Here is a 14,583-nt window from a genome sequence, read left to right as displayed (position 1 = left end):
TTGGGGAAGCCCGGCTTCCCTCACTAGCATCAGAGAGGGGCGGAGTCAGGTGACAGGTGGCCCCGCCCTCCTCATATGAGAAACGTCAGCCGGATCCCCACAGTGTCTCCTCCGTGGAGACAGAAGATGGATGGATGGATTCGCTGCGCTGGACTAAGAAATCACCCGTCGTTGGATCAGATCAGCCATCGCTGGACCCTGGAGAGATGATCATCCGTCACTGGATAGCAAGAGTGGATTACCACCGCTGGAATCTTTTTTTTATTTTTAATAAAGGAATTTTTCAAAAGTGTGTTTGTCTTATTTAACAATTTTTTACACTTTCTTTGTGAAATGGTAGGGGTACTTTTGTACCCCCTTACCATTTCAAACAGGGGGGGGCCAGGATCTGGGGGTCCCCTTGTTAAAGGGGACTTCCAGATTCTGATAAGCCCCCCACCTGCAGACCACCACAACTAGTGGCCAGGGTCGTGGGGATGAGGCACTTGTCCCCATCAACATGGGGACATGATGTTTTGAGGGGTCACAGACCCCCAAAGCATCCTCCCAATGTTGAGGGCATGTGGCCTGGTGCAGTTCAGGAGGGGGCGTGCTCTCTAGTCCCCCCTCTTTTCCTGCGGCCTGCCAGGTTGCGTGCTCGGATAAAGGGTCTGGTATGGATTTTTAGGGGGACCCCCACATCAATTTTTTATTTTTTTGACACGGGGTTCCCCTTAATATCCACACCAGACCTGAAGGGCCTAGTAATTGAATTTGGGGGAACCCCACGTTTTTTTTTTTTTTTTTATCAATGACTTTCAATGAGTGTTCTCTGTATTACGGGAGCCGACAGTTCATTATAGCTGCAAGTGATTTTAAAGGACTTTTTTTTCTGCAGAAATTACACTTTGTGCAGGGACCGTTCTAAGCCTAGGAAACATGCGCCCCTTCACAGGCATACTATAGACACCCCCCAGGTACGAAATTTATAGGAATATTACACTTTTATTGTTTCACTTTAATCATTATTAAAATCACTGCTCCCGAAAAAACAGCCATTTTGAAAAAAAATTTTTGCATTGATCCATGTCCCCTAGGGCAGGACCCAGGTCTCCAAACACTTTTTAGGACAGTAACTTGCATAATTAGCCTTTAAAATTAGCACTTTAGATTTTGAACGTTTGAGTCCCATAGACTTTAATAGGGTTCTAAAGTTCACACAAAGTTTAGGTCTGTTCGCAGGTTCTGGTGCGAACCGAACAGGGGGGTGTTCGGCTCATCCTTAGTACACCCCACTAGTTTTTCTTTCGTTCAACCCAGCAGATTGAACGGAAAAAAACTGACAGCTCCCCCCCCCCCATTACAACACTTCAGTCAGCGCTCTCATCGCTGATCAGGAGTCGGTTGGCTGCTGGCTCTCAAGCATTGCTCGTTTGGCCAGCTTCTGTCAGACCAGCTGCCCTTCATATGGGCCGCATGTCAGATGGTTTTTACTGAACCAGTCAACGGCATGCGACATTTGGCCCATGTGTACTATGCTTAAGATAGAATATCTGTTTTTACTTCCCTAGAAAAAAACTAGCAGCTAACCTGTGCAGTGTATGCACAGCCCCACTGCATGGGGAAAAAAAATGCAGATAGCAGAGAGAGGTGAGATCAGAGAAAAAACACAGTAGGTGCTTTGGACTGAGGCAAGTGCACACTATAGAAGCACATGCTTCCTTCACAATCACTTTAACATAAGGAACCCCATATATCACCAAAGGGCCACATATAATGTTTAGAAAATTACATTCTATAGTAAGCTGTCAGAGGCTGCAGATATACAACAGAAGATAGTCAGATATTACAGATATGCTATAGTAATCCACACCCCTTTTACTGAATGTTACACTGGCATCTGTACTGCAACATCTTGAAATGGCTTCTTCTACTGTATTATTTACAAAATGAGAGTTCTATAAAAATGCCACTCCTCTTTTCTTTCAGCTACAAAAGAGAAGGTATTCCTTTTGTCTTATCACAAATTTGCTCATGCTGTACTTTTAAAATGCAATACTTGTAAGACCCTTAAAGATACATGTAGGCAGATAGAGGTTACTGCTGCCCCAGCAGGAAGCTAATGGTTAACTGCAACTTCAAGGTTTTTCTTGGCTGGTTTTTCTTGGATCTGACCCTCCAGGCCTGTGTGTCGGATCCTGGGAGGGTGATTTCCGTACACACAGAGATGCTCTGCCTGATGCTGTTGCCGGAGTCTGGATGGCCTGTATCTTGCTGAAGCCGAAGCTAAACTCCAGCCATGAACCCAACAAATATTGGACTTTTGCATGAACAGGTATGCTGGGGCAGCTAATAGCCTGTAGTTAGGATCTAGGGGTGTTTAGGGAATATTTGCACCTGATCTTGGACTTCCCGATTGTTGTTGTCCTCATTTTAATTTATTCTTCAAGTAAGATGTTTGAAACTTTGCCTTTGCATGATCTAAAGTTGCTAAAGTTAAGTAACTGGCACACATAATCTACAGCTCAGGTCACTAAAGCACATTGGGGTATGAAGACAATAGTACAAAGAGTAAATACAGTGTGAAGATACATGTGGTTACCAAGGGTAACAGAGGTTTCCCTAGCATCCTGTCATTAAGCCTGTACATGTGGCAGGTGAGATAGCCTCTTGCAGCAAGGAAGATGTTGACGGCACTCCTTCAGCACTTATCCATCTCCCATAGCAATAAGAGCAGATCTGTATCACTGGGGCCCTCATCCTGTACACAGGAATAGAAGAGTTCAGTCAATGAACACATGGAGTCTGCACTAGGTGCATGACAGGACCCTATACTGTTACTGGGAGTGAGGAAGCAGTGATAAACTGGACAGGTGGAGAAGACAAGGGCTTTGCGCGTCCCTCCTAAATGCGCAAGCAACTGTGTTGGTATATATGGCATCAAGAGAGTTTACTAGAGTTCGTTCACGTTTAGTCATCTGTCCGGGTCATGAGTGTGGCTCAAGTAAGGGTACTCCCAGGTATAGTCCTGTGACCCTATACAATATGCCCAGCATAGCCAAGAAGAACCCACCCTGTGGTAAGCCTCTCATATGACCCTTGATTGGTACCCAATGAGGAGGGGAACATGGAGGGAGTGTAACCCGCCTACCCATACATACAGTACCAATCCAATTTTACACATTAATGTTACAATACTAGAGACTTCCATTTTAAAAATGACTTTTGGATTATATCAATTAGTCCTTCAGTTCTAATACAGAGTAAGCTGTACATTAATAATTTTCCACGCCAACTTCTGCGCAATATTCTGAGCTGGGTTCAACTGGAGGTTTCATGTCAACATCTGAATACACTGGGATGGGTATAGCTTCATATCCTATGCCAACTTCTGAATATTCCAAGTTGGGTTCAACATGAGGTCTATTCTCTCGGCCTAAACCAACTGCGTAGGGTGTACCTTTAAACACACACATAAATTGCATTAAGAACATAATAATACCGGTAAACACACTTTTGGGTAGAACCTATGTATTAGGCTACACATATTTGTAGAATTGTGATCATATATTTGTAAATGATAAGACTGTTTCAAGATATGTTTGTCTGTTTAAGACACTGTTCCCTGCATGTTGGGTAAGTTCCTTGCAGGCTGAGCACTATGGGGTTCATTTACTACAATTGGAGAGTGCAAAGTCTGGTGCAACTGTTCATGGTAGCCAGAGTCTCACTTCAGCTTATTCAGTTAAAGTGATTGTTAAGCCACTCAATGACATTCCTACAATCCCCTCTGCTATATTAAATAATATCTCCAGTGTATGTGTTTTGTTTTGTTTTTTTTAAATGCCACTGTGTACCTTATTTATTTAGTGCTGCTTGGCGCTCGAGTGACCGCCTGCTGCTTCCTCTTCCGATCTGACAGCTACAGCAGAAGGGGTTGAGAATCCCCCTGCTGACGTCAGTCGGGAGGAGGAGACTGGCGAGTTGTCACATGAGTGCCACTATGAAATGAGGTACACAGCAGCATTTAAAAAAAAAAAACACATACACTAAAAACATTATTTAAAGAAAAGGGCCGGTTTTGAAAAAAATAATTAAAAGTCAGCAGCTGCAAACACTGTAGCTGCTGACTTTTAATAAGCACACTTACCTGTCCAGGGCGCCCGCGATGTCGGCCGCCCGAGGCTGACCCGTCCCTCGGTCTCGGGTCCCGGCGCCGCCATTTTGGGTAAGGGAAACAGGCAGTGGAGCCTTGCGGCTTCACTGCCCGTTTCCTACTGCGCAATTCACAGCTCCTTGTGAATTGTGAACCCAGTTCCCAGAACACAGCGCGACCCATTACCCAGAAGACGGAGGAGAGAAGAAAGAAGATCTCCGCGGAGGAAGAGGCAGATTAGGATGATGTGCCTAGCAACAGGCATTTCTGGTAAGTAAAAATTTCATTTTTTTTAATGATTTTTTTCAAATTTTTTATGTATTTTATTTTTTCAGGGTGGCCCTCCACTTTAATATAGCAGAGGGAATGATAGGAATGTCACTGAGTTATGATAGCTATATGGTTTTATGGTTATGGTATCTTTGCAGAGCTGCACCAGATTTTACACTTTCCAGTTTTAGCACTTTAAACCCTCTGATACAAGTTTATCTGTTCATCAAAGAATTGTGGGACATCTAAAACCATTATGCAATGCTATCTAGCTCTCTTTCGGTAAATTTAGTATGACCAAGATGTTTATTTTCTGCAAAAGGTATAGAAAGAAGTCTAAGCCCTTGTACACATGGTCGGAGAATCCGTCGGAATGTGTCCTATCGGACCGTGTTGTCGGATAATCCGACTGTGTGTGGTATGCATCGGACTGATTCCGTCAGAATATCCGTCGGACCCAATTTTCCAACTTGTTGGAAATATTTCCCGACCAACTGGTTCGATCGGACATACTCCGATCATGTGTAGAGAATTTTTATCAGACTAAGTGCCACGCATGCTCAGATCAAATTCCTACATCAAAGCTATTGGCTACTAGCCTGAACGTAGTCCCATCGTAACGAAATTACGTCATCACGTTCTGAATGATCGGATTTTTTGACAACTTAGTCCGACCGTGTGTATGCAACAGTTTCGGACAAGATCCGATGGACAAGATCCGATGGACAAAATCCGACGGACAAAATCCGACGGATTTGGTTGTCGAAATCTCCGACCGTGTGTACAGGGGCTAAGAGGCAAGATATTTTATATTATTTTAGTGCCAATATATTGGTTCTAAGATATCAGTTCAAACTAGCTCACTAGCAGTAAGCTAGAAGAGTATCAGTATTGTAGATTTCTGTTTGTGGTAATAGATCCTGTGGATGGTGCTATGGATTATATTTATACACAATAAATGAAAAATATTAATACTGCAATACTTTGTATAATCTATAAGTACAATGTCTTCCTATCATTCATTTTTAGTAAGAGTCACTCTTTTGGTGAAATACTTACATTCGTAGTCTGTGGGAACTGTGTTTGAATGGCTAAAATTTTAAGAAAAAATAAATGTATTACACTTTAATATTTTATGTTTATATTTAAAATGCAAAAAGTGATAGAAAGGAGGAGGAAGGAGTAAAGGAAATTAAAGGGAAAATGGAAGCTGAAAGGGAAGACAGGAAGAAACGAAAAGGACAGTAGAGTAGGGTGAGGGAGAAAATTGAAGGGAAAGGGAAGGAAAAAAACATGGGAAAGAAGAGGGCAACTTGAATTTTGGAAGTCAGCAATGACAACCCCTTATATTTCTATTACTATATGTCCCATTGAATAGAAAACTGAAATAAAATTTGATTTTAAAGTTTCAGTTACATGTTTAAATTTCAGGGGTTTCCATAAATCTAAATATGACTTTCATAATAGAGACTCTGGGCTCTGAATATAGCAATTAAAACTTAAAAAAAATAAAACACTCCAAAGTCATGGACAAAAAAAAAACAGGTGGGATTGCAGAGGCAGCAGATTAAGGCAGGCCATACATGGTTGAATTTCAAACTAATTTTCTTTTCAAAATCATAAAGTTTTTTTTTTGTGATCTGATGGTGCCACCATTGATTTTCGAATTTCGGCCGACCAAGCCTTCAATTTCACCTCCTGTTGCTACAGAAAAGAATTTTCGTGGCTGGGAATCTTATTTTCTCTCTGTAAATTTTCTTTTCTCATTACATTTCTCGCACAATTCTCCCATCATTGATTAGAAAATCGTTCGTTTTTCAAAAACATGTCCAATTTCTCAAATTAGGTTTCTGCACGAAAATCGGCTGTTGCTGCAGCCCACTAATGGTGCGAAATTCGTACAAAACTTCTTAGATACCATTTTTGAAAGAAAATTCTTTCAAAATTTGAACTGTGTATGGTCGGCTTAAGCAGGCCAGCTCAGAATTTTTCATGACATGATTTGGACACAGATTATAATAACACATTCCGATTGTATTCCAGAGACCAGCGTGAGAGGTTCTCTATGTTTTGGTTATAGGAAAAAGCCTCCTTCAAGATACCAGACAAAAGTCCAAAAAATGTAAACTTTCTCATTTTTTCTGGCAGCCCAATTATTAGTTTGATCATTTAGATATAATTAGAGTGTTAAATTTAGAGAAACATTGCATAACTTATTGTCTTTCAAGACTTGCATATGTGAATCCACACTAAAATCTTCATATGAATGGTGCAAACAGTACTTCACCTTTGATCCGTATTTCTCTGTTTCCCTGTTGAGAGAAAAAAGGTATGATGACACTTTGACGCATTCATTTATATTAGTATTTTATGAAAATTAATGATCTGATTTTACCTTTATATTTTATGCAAAGTATCACCAGACATAGAATGGTACCAACTAAAGAAAGTCCTCCTATGGTTGCAAGAATGTAGACTGGAAAATAGAACATAGTCAAATCAGATACTATAAGAATGATTTTCTGTCTTTGCTGATGAAATATGTAATGTGTCTAGCGCAGGGTTCTCCAAACTATGGCCCTCCAGTTGCTCAGGAACTACAATTCCCATCATGCCTAGTCATGTCTGTGAATGTCAGAGTTTTACAATGCATCATGGGATGTGTAGTTCCGCAACACCTGGAGGGCAATAGTTTTGGGATCCCTGATCTAGAGGGAACATAAACAGCAGTTCTACTAACTCAGAGTGCTTCTCCTGCTTTATTGTCTAGTTACAGGTTAGGAGCAGGTTGATGCTCAAGCTGTACTAATTACTTAACCACTTGCTTACTGGGCACTTAAACCCCCCTCAGTCCCAGACCAATTTTCAGCTTTCAGCGCTGATGCACTTTGAATGACAATTGCGCGGGCATACAACACTGTACCCAAATGAAATTTTTATCATTTTTTTCCCACAAATAGAGCTTTCTTTTGGTGGTATTTAGTTACAGCTCGGAGTTTTATTTTTTGCTAAACAAACAAAAAAAGATGCAAAAAAAAAAAAATCATGTTTTAATAGTTTGTTATAAAATTTTGCAAACGGGTCATTTTTCTCCTTCATTGAAGTGCGCTGATTAGGCGGCACTGATGGCTGCATTGGTGGGCACTGATGGGCTGCATTGGTGGGCACTGATAGGCTGCATTGGTGGGCACTGATAGGCTGCACTGGTGGGCATTGATAGGCATAGTTAAGGCGGCACTAATAGGCACAGATAAGGCGGCACCGATGGGCACAGATAAGGCGGCACTGATGGGCAAAGATGGGCACAGATAAGATGGCATGGATGGGTGGCATGGATAAGTGGCACGGATGGGTGGCACGGATGGGCACTGATAGGTACCACTGATAGATGGGACTGATGGGCACTGATAGGTGGCACTGATAGGTGGCTCTGATAGGTGGCACTGCTGGGCACTGATGGGCGGCACTGCTGGGCATTGATGGGCGGCACTGCTGGGCACTGATGGGCGGCACTGGGATGCAGCACCTTTGAGGCACATTGTGGGCACTGTGGGTGGCACTGTTGGTGGCACTGCTGGATGGCACTGTGGGTGGCACTGTGGGTGGCACTGTGGGCACTATGGGCACTGCTGGGTGGCACTGATGGGGGGCACTTACTTTTATTCAGGATGGCACTGCGGTGGGCAGGTGGGCACTGGCAGGGGGCAGGTGGTCAGCTGTATTGCTGGCCGTGATCGGGACTGATGTTCCGATCACGGCCGCCGGCTCCGTTCTATCACATGATCAGCTGTCATTGGCTGACAGCTGATCACGTGATAAGGGGTCGGGATTGACCCCTTGCATGGATCGGTGATCAGGCGAGTCTCACGGACTCGCCGATCACAGAGCGCGCCGCGCGCGCCCCTCAGGGCGCGCGCAGGCCGCTCGTACCCGGGACGACGTCAATAGACGTAGTCCCGGAAAAGTAGATCCGCGCTAATGCTGTCATTTGGCAATAGCGCGGATCCCAAGTGGTTAAAGAGGAGGGCCAGTTTAAAAAAAAATAATTAAAAGTCAGCAACTGCAAACACTGTAGCTGCTGACTTAATAAGCACACTTACCTGTCCAGGGCTCCCGCGATGTCGGCCGCCCGAGGCTGACCCGTCCCTCGGCTCTTGGCGCTGCCATTTTGGCTAAGGGAAACAGGCAGTGGAGCCTTGCGGCTTCACTGCTCGTTTCCTACTGTGCATGTGCGAGTCACGCAGCGCTTTGTGAATGAGGCGCACTGTGTTCTGGGACACGCAGTTCCCAGAACACAGCGCGACCCATTACCCAGAAGACGCCACATGGAGGAGAGAAGACAGAAGATCTTTTTTTTCTGATTTTTTTCTAATTTTAAATTATTTTTTTTTCAGGGTGGCCCTCCACTTTAACTGCAGCTGAGAAAAGTGAGGTCACTTGCATGGCTATGTTCCCCTGCCAAATTTTATGGATCTCAAGAACAGCTAAACACAATTATGAATCCTTTTGCAAGATTATTTTCATGTGTAGGTTTTTCAATTCTTTATTTAGCTGTTTGCATGGAGCTCAGACTTAAAATATATAGGGTCAATTCCCTAAGATTTAAATACTGCATGAATTTTTGAGTTAAAATAACTCATGCGATATTTAACACATGAATGTGCAAATGCACATCAAATATTGAGTTATATTTTTTATTGTGCTGTATTTAAAGTGTGTTTTTTTGCACTTTATTTTAACACATTGCAGACCTCCGGCTGCAGCATGAAGCGAAACATTTAGCTCAGCTTGGTTCAGCTTAGGGCTGCTCTTTGTTAAAGTGCTGGCACCTACCTTTTTCAAAAAACATTTTTCTTTTAAATGTCCCCAACGTAAATCCATCAATCATGGTGAATACCAGCCGCCTCCCACTCAAAAAAATACCTGCTGCCCGCCAACACATCTGTTCCCTACAATTGGCTCACACACTAACTGACATGCCACTTCCCCCTGCTGCTTAAGTAAACAAGGGCTGGGACAATGACATCATGAGTGGGCAGGGCCACCCATCAACTATACATGGACACATCCATGTTTGGTCAAATACGTAAAAAGGTTGTTAAGGATGTTGGTAGGTGCCAGCTCCTTAACAACCAGCTATTCACTTGTTAAGAACGCTAGCAGGTGCTAGTATTCGTTTAATAGCACATGGCTAGACCTTAACTTATTTAAAGTTTTGGTTTACATTTATTTTTAGTAAATTGACTTTTAGATAGTGTCATGCTGTGAATTGACATTTTCATTATCGCATGTGATATTTGGGTTAAATGTGTCACATGACCCAAATATTGCTTCCCCAATTGAATGTGAGTTGACCCCATAGTAACTTAAAGCGGAGTTCCAGTTAAAAAAATAAAAATGAATAGTCAGCAGCTACAAATACTGCAGCTGCTGACTTTTAATAATCGGACACTTACCTTTTCCAGGGTCCAGCGATGCGGGGGAACAAAGCCCCGCTCATCTCCCCCTCCTCTCTGTGGCACCGGCTTTGTAACTGTGGGTGCTCAGTTGTAGCTTCACAGCCTGCACGCTGTGACTGGCCGAGCGATCATCTGGGACCTGTGACGTGTCCCAAATGATTGCTGAGAAGGAGGGGGAGAGGTGATCTTCCTGCTGGGAGGAAGTGGGAGCTGGAACACTCTAAAAAGAGGGTTTCTGCCCCCCCCCCCCCCACCCAAAAAATGAGTTACCAAACGTGGCATGTCAGGGGGTCACCTTCCCTTAAAGCGCAAGTTCCATTTTTGGGTGGAACTCCGCTTTAAGTAACATCTCTCTAAATTGGGGGGGGGAGAACATTTGCACAAAATTCCACAATGAAAATGCAAGTTTGAGTCAGATATTTTAATAAACACACAGTCTTACTCACTTCCGAGTGCATGACAACAAGTTATGCATGTTACAGGAAGTCCCTGAGTTACGGACACAATGGGACTGTAGGTTTGTTCGTAAGTCGAAGTTGTTCGTAAGTCGCAACACTTTATTTGTAAAGCCTCATACACACTATCAGTTTTTCTGCTGAGTTTTTCCTTCAGACTTACCAAAACCATGCAGTAGAAGAGCCTGCCTGTTTGCATACACATTGAAACTCATAAGGTTTGACCTCATATTATATGGTTTTGGTAAATCTAAGGAAAAAACTCAGCAGAAAAACTGATAGTGTGTATGGGGCTTAAGTGTAACTTCTGGTCAGAACACTGCATTCGTAAGTGTAACTGATGCCTGTGTATGGACTTGGGATGTTACGGGCGCTAGTTATGTTATCTGGGGCATAGTACGGCAGTGTGGGATGTTTCCGGAGGTGCTCAAAAGGTATCCAGGACCAGTGTGGAGCACAAGTGGTCGGCAATTGAGGCCGTTTGTAAGTTGGAGTCGTTCGTAACCAGGGTGTTCGTAACTTGGGGACTGCCTGTATGAGAAAATTCTAAGTTATTCCATCATTTAAATACATATATATCAGTTAAAACTTTACTAAAAGTGGATCTAAACCCTACTAGTACACCCACATCTACTGTAAATGATAGGGCACACTAGCAGTCACCGAGTTACATTAAAATTATTTATTAATGAAATTCAAGTAGTATTAACAAACCCTTTTTCCTTTCGTAAAGTGATGGTCACTTTTTTGTTTTGTTTTTTAATTAGTTTTGCTTTCAGCATTTAACCACTTGCTGACCAGCCACCGCAGTTGTACTGCGGCAACATGGCACGGCTGCATGAATCACGTCATGTTACGTCGCTTCTTATTGTGGCTACTAGGGGCGTGCACCCGCTGCTCACCTCCGGAACTGATGTAAGTGCCCGGCAGTCGCGTGGCACGTCGAGAATCGGGAACACAGAGATCCCGGTTCTCTGAGGGGAGAAGTGACTGACAAAGTATGAACACTGATCTATCGCTTCCTCTAGTAAGTCCCACCCCCCTTCAATTAGAACACATAGCAGCAGGGAACACAATTAACCACTTGATTGACCCCTAGTATTAACCCCTTCACTGCCAGTGACATTTTTACAGTAAACAATGCATTTTTATAGCACTGATCGCTGTATAAGTGTCAATGGTCCCAAAAATGTGTCAAATTTGTCCAATGTGTCCACCATAATGTCACAGTCACGATAAAAATTGCAGATCACCGCCATTACTAGTAAAATCTAATAAAATCTATACCCTATTTTGTAGACACTATAACTTTTGCGCAAACCGATCAATATATACGCTTATTGCGATTTTTATTAGCAAAAAATATGTAGAAGAATACATATTGGCCTAAACTGAGAAAAAAAATTGCTTTTTTAAGAAAAAAATAACAGGGATATTTATTATAGCAGAAAGTACAAAATAATGTGTTTTTTTCAAAATTGTCACTCTTTTTTTGTTTATCCCCTTCCCGCCGAGCGTACGCAAATGTGCGTACTCGGCTTCCGGGGGGTATACCGGGATGATAACCCGCACCTGCAGGCATCATCCCAGTACAGTTTTTTTCAGCGGGTGATTGGCTATCCAGCCATAACAACCGAAGCAGATAAAACCCACTCGGCTGTTATGCCGGAGGAGCGGGAGGGAACGTCCCCCCCCCTCCCGCCGCTGTTACCGGTGCTCCCGCTCGATCGGGAGCACCGATTCAAGATCCAGCGCCTCCGGCTGCCAGGGAGGAACTGGAACGAAGCCGTAATCGGCTTCATTCCAGTATCCTAATAGTAAACACGGAAGTGATGTCATGACGTCACTTCCCATTTACTCGGCTGCCAATGGCGCCGGTTTTAAAAATATATGCGGTGTTCAGAATCGCCATTTTCGGCGATCTGAATACATTGAAGTGTAAAGGAGGGATTTGGGGTCTTTTGGACCCCCGATCCCTCCATAAAGAGTACCTGTCACCACCTATTACTGTCACAAGGGATGTTTACATTCCTTGTGACAGCAATAAAAGTGATCAATTTTTATTTATTTTTTAAACAATTTATTCATTTTCAAATAAATAAAATAAAAAAAAATAAAAAAAAATGTTTTAAAGCATCCGCCATCCCCGCGAGCTCGCAAAGCAAAGAAAATGCATACGGAAGTCGCGCCCGCATATGTAAACGGTGTTCAAATCACACATGTGAGGTATCGCGGCGATCGTCAGAGCGAGAGCAATAATTCTAGTACTAGACCTCCTCTGCAACGCTAACCTGGTAACCGTGAAAAAAAATTAAAGCGTGGCCTATTGAGATTTTTAGGTACCGTACTTTGTCGTCAATCCACGAGTGCGTGCAATTATAAAGTGTGGCATGTTTGGTATCTATTTACTCTTTAAAACAAGGATAGATGGGGACTTTGGGATTTTAAAGGCACCAGTGTAAGTTCAAAAATGTAAGAAAATAATAGGTTGATATTTTTTATATAAATTTATTCAAATATAGAAAATACATTTTTCTTTTCTTTCTTTTCATTTATATTTAAATGAATAAATTTATATAAAAAATATCAACCTATTACTTTCTTACATTTTTGAACTTACACTGGTGCCTTTAAAATCCCAAAGTCCCCATCTATCCTTGTTTTAAATTCTATTCATTAAGGATGATGGCACCTCCTTACATTGATATATATGAGATATCCACTATTCAGCCACGAAGTGCTTTTTGATATCTCGTATCTCCACATTCCTATTTAGTATCTATTTACTCGGCGTAACATTATCTTTCACATTATGCAAAAAATTGGGCTAATTTTACTGTTTCGTTTTTTTTTTTATTCATGAAAGTGTCCCTTTTCCCAAAAAATTGCATTTAAAACACCGCTGCGCAAATACCGTGTGACATAAAATATTGCAACAATCGCCGTTTTATTCTCTAGAGTCTCTGCTAAAAAAAATATATATAATGTTTGGGGGTTCCAAGTAATTTTCGAGCAAAAAATATGGATTTTAACTTGTAAACACCAAATTCCAAAAATAGGCTTAGTCATGAAAGGGTTAAAGTGCAAAAAATAAAAAATAAAAATAATCGCAGAAATGATCAAATACCACCAAAAGAAAGCTCTATTTGTGGGGAAAAAAGGACGTCAATTTTGTTTGGGTACAGCATTGAACGACCGCGCAATTGTCAGCGACACAGTGCCAAATCGCAAAAAATGGCCTGGTCATTGAGCAGCCAAATGTTCAGGGGCGAAGTGTTTAATCTGTGCCCACACTGCAAGGGTTAGAAGAAACTGTTAGCTCTTGTACACACGGTCGGACATTCTGACAACCAAATCCGTCGGATTTCGTCCGAAACTGGTGTTGCATACACACGGTCGGACAAAGTTGTCGGAAAATCCGATCGTTCAGAAGGTGATGACGTTATTTCGTTACGACGGGACTACATTCAGGCTAGTAGCCAATAGCTTTGGTCTAGGAATTTGATCTGAGCATGCGTGGCACTTTGTCCAATTGGAATTCTCTACAAACGATCGGACAAAGTCCGATCGGATCATGTTGTCAGAAAATTTTATAGCCCAGCTTTGTCGGTCGGATATTCCGACGGAAACAGTCTGATGGAGTCCACACACGGTCGGATTATCTGACAACATGGTCCGATCGGACATTTTCCGTCGGAATGTCCGACCGTGTGTACAAGGGCTAATACTTATCTGACCCTCTGCTCCCTTGGCAGATTGTGCTCCCCCATACTTCAGTAATGGACTGTTTCTTGGCGTCAGCATATACAATGCGGGGCTATCGGCCCAGTATTTTTCCTCATGTCAGAACCCTAAAATGTTGGCGCTTGGGAAAGAAGATGCTGTGTGGGAATCAGTCTAACAGCAGGGGAGGAGAGGAGGGGAGGATCAGGTAAGTAAATCTTCTTTTATTTCTCTCCTAGACCTAAACGAGCAATTAGCCTTTGTAGAATGGGCACAACCCTAATGCAAAGGATATTTATTTGTCTGGATTTAGTTGGATTTACTGGTGTTTATCAAGCTTTGACTTGGAAACCATAATCACATATTGTATGATAAGTGTAGAACTCAGAGCCGGTGCTATCACTAGGCAGAGTAGGCAGCCGCCTAGGGCGCACTTCCCCCCAGGGCGCAGCCACGGCCTCTGTATGCCTCCAATCCCCCCAATGTGTCCCACTGAACGCTCTGCTGTTCCCTCGCTCTCGTAACAGAGTAAAAGCTCACA

The 14,583-nt window shown here is 42.7% G+C and overlaps 1 protein-coding gene across 1 annotated transcript in view; it reads right to left on the bottom strand.

The window, feature by feature from the left end:
- Positions 1–1,096: 1,096 nt before the first annotated feature.
- Positions 1,097–14,583, bottom strand: part of LOC143960081 (uncharacterized) — a 127,579-nt gene continuing 114,092 nt past the window's right edge. Inside the window, exons 5-8 of the mRNA XM_077468358.1 lie at positions 6,801–6,881; positions 6,693–6,717; positions 5,465–5,496; positions 1,097–3,439 (exon numbers count right to left, since the gene is read on the bottom strand). Of these exons, the coding sequence (XP_077324484.1) occupies positions 3,255–3,439; positions 5,465–5,496; positions 6,693–6,717; positions 6,801–6,881 (323 nt within the window). The 3' untranslated portion in view covers positions 1,097–3,254. The remainder of the gene's footprint in view (positions 3,440–5,464; positions 5,497–6,692; positions 6,718–6,800; positions 6,882–14,583) is intronic.

This window comes from Lithobates pipiens, unplaced genomic scaffold, assembly GCF_037356315.1.
Source record: "Lithobates pipiens isolate NorthernLeopardFrog02 unplaced genomic scaffold, aLitPip1_a1.2 Scaffold_8, whole genome shotgun sequence".
In the NCBI taxonomy this organism is placed as follows: domain Eukaryota; kingdom Metazoa; phylum Chordata; class Amphibia; order Anura; family Ranidae; genus Lithobates; species Lithobates pipiens.
Note: the sequence above shows the minus strand (reverse complement) of the source record. Positions and strands in the feature narration are given on the sequence as shown.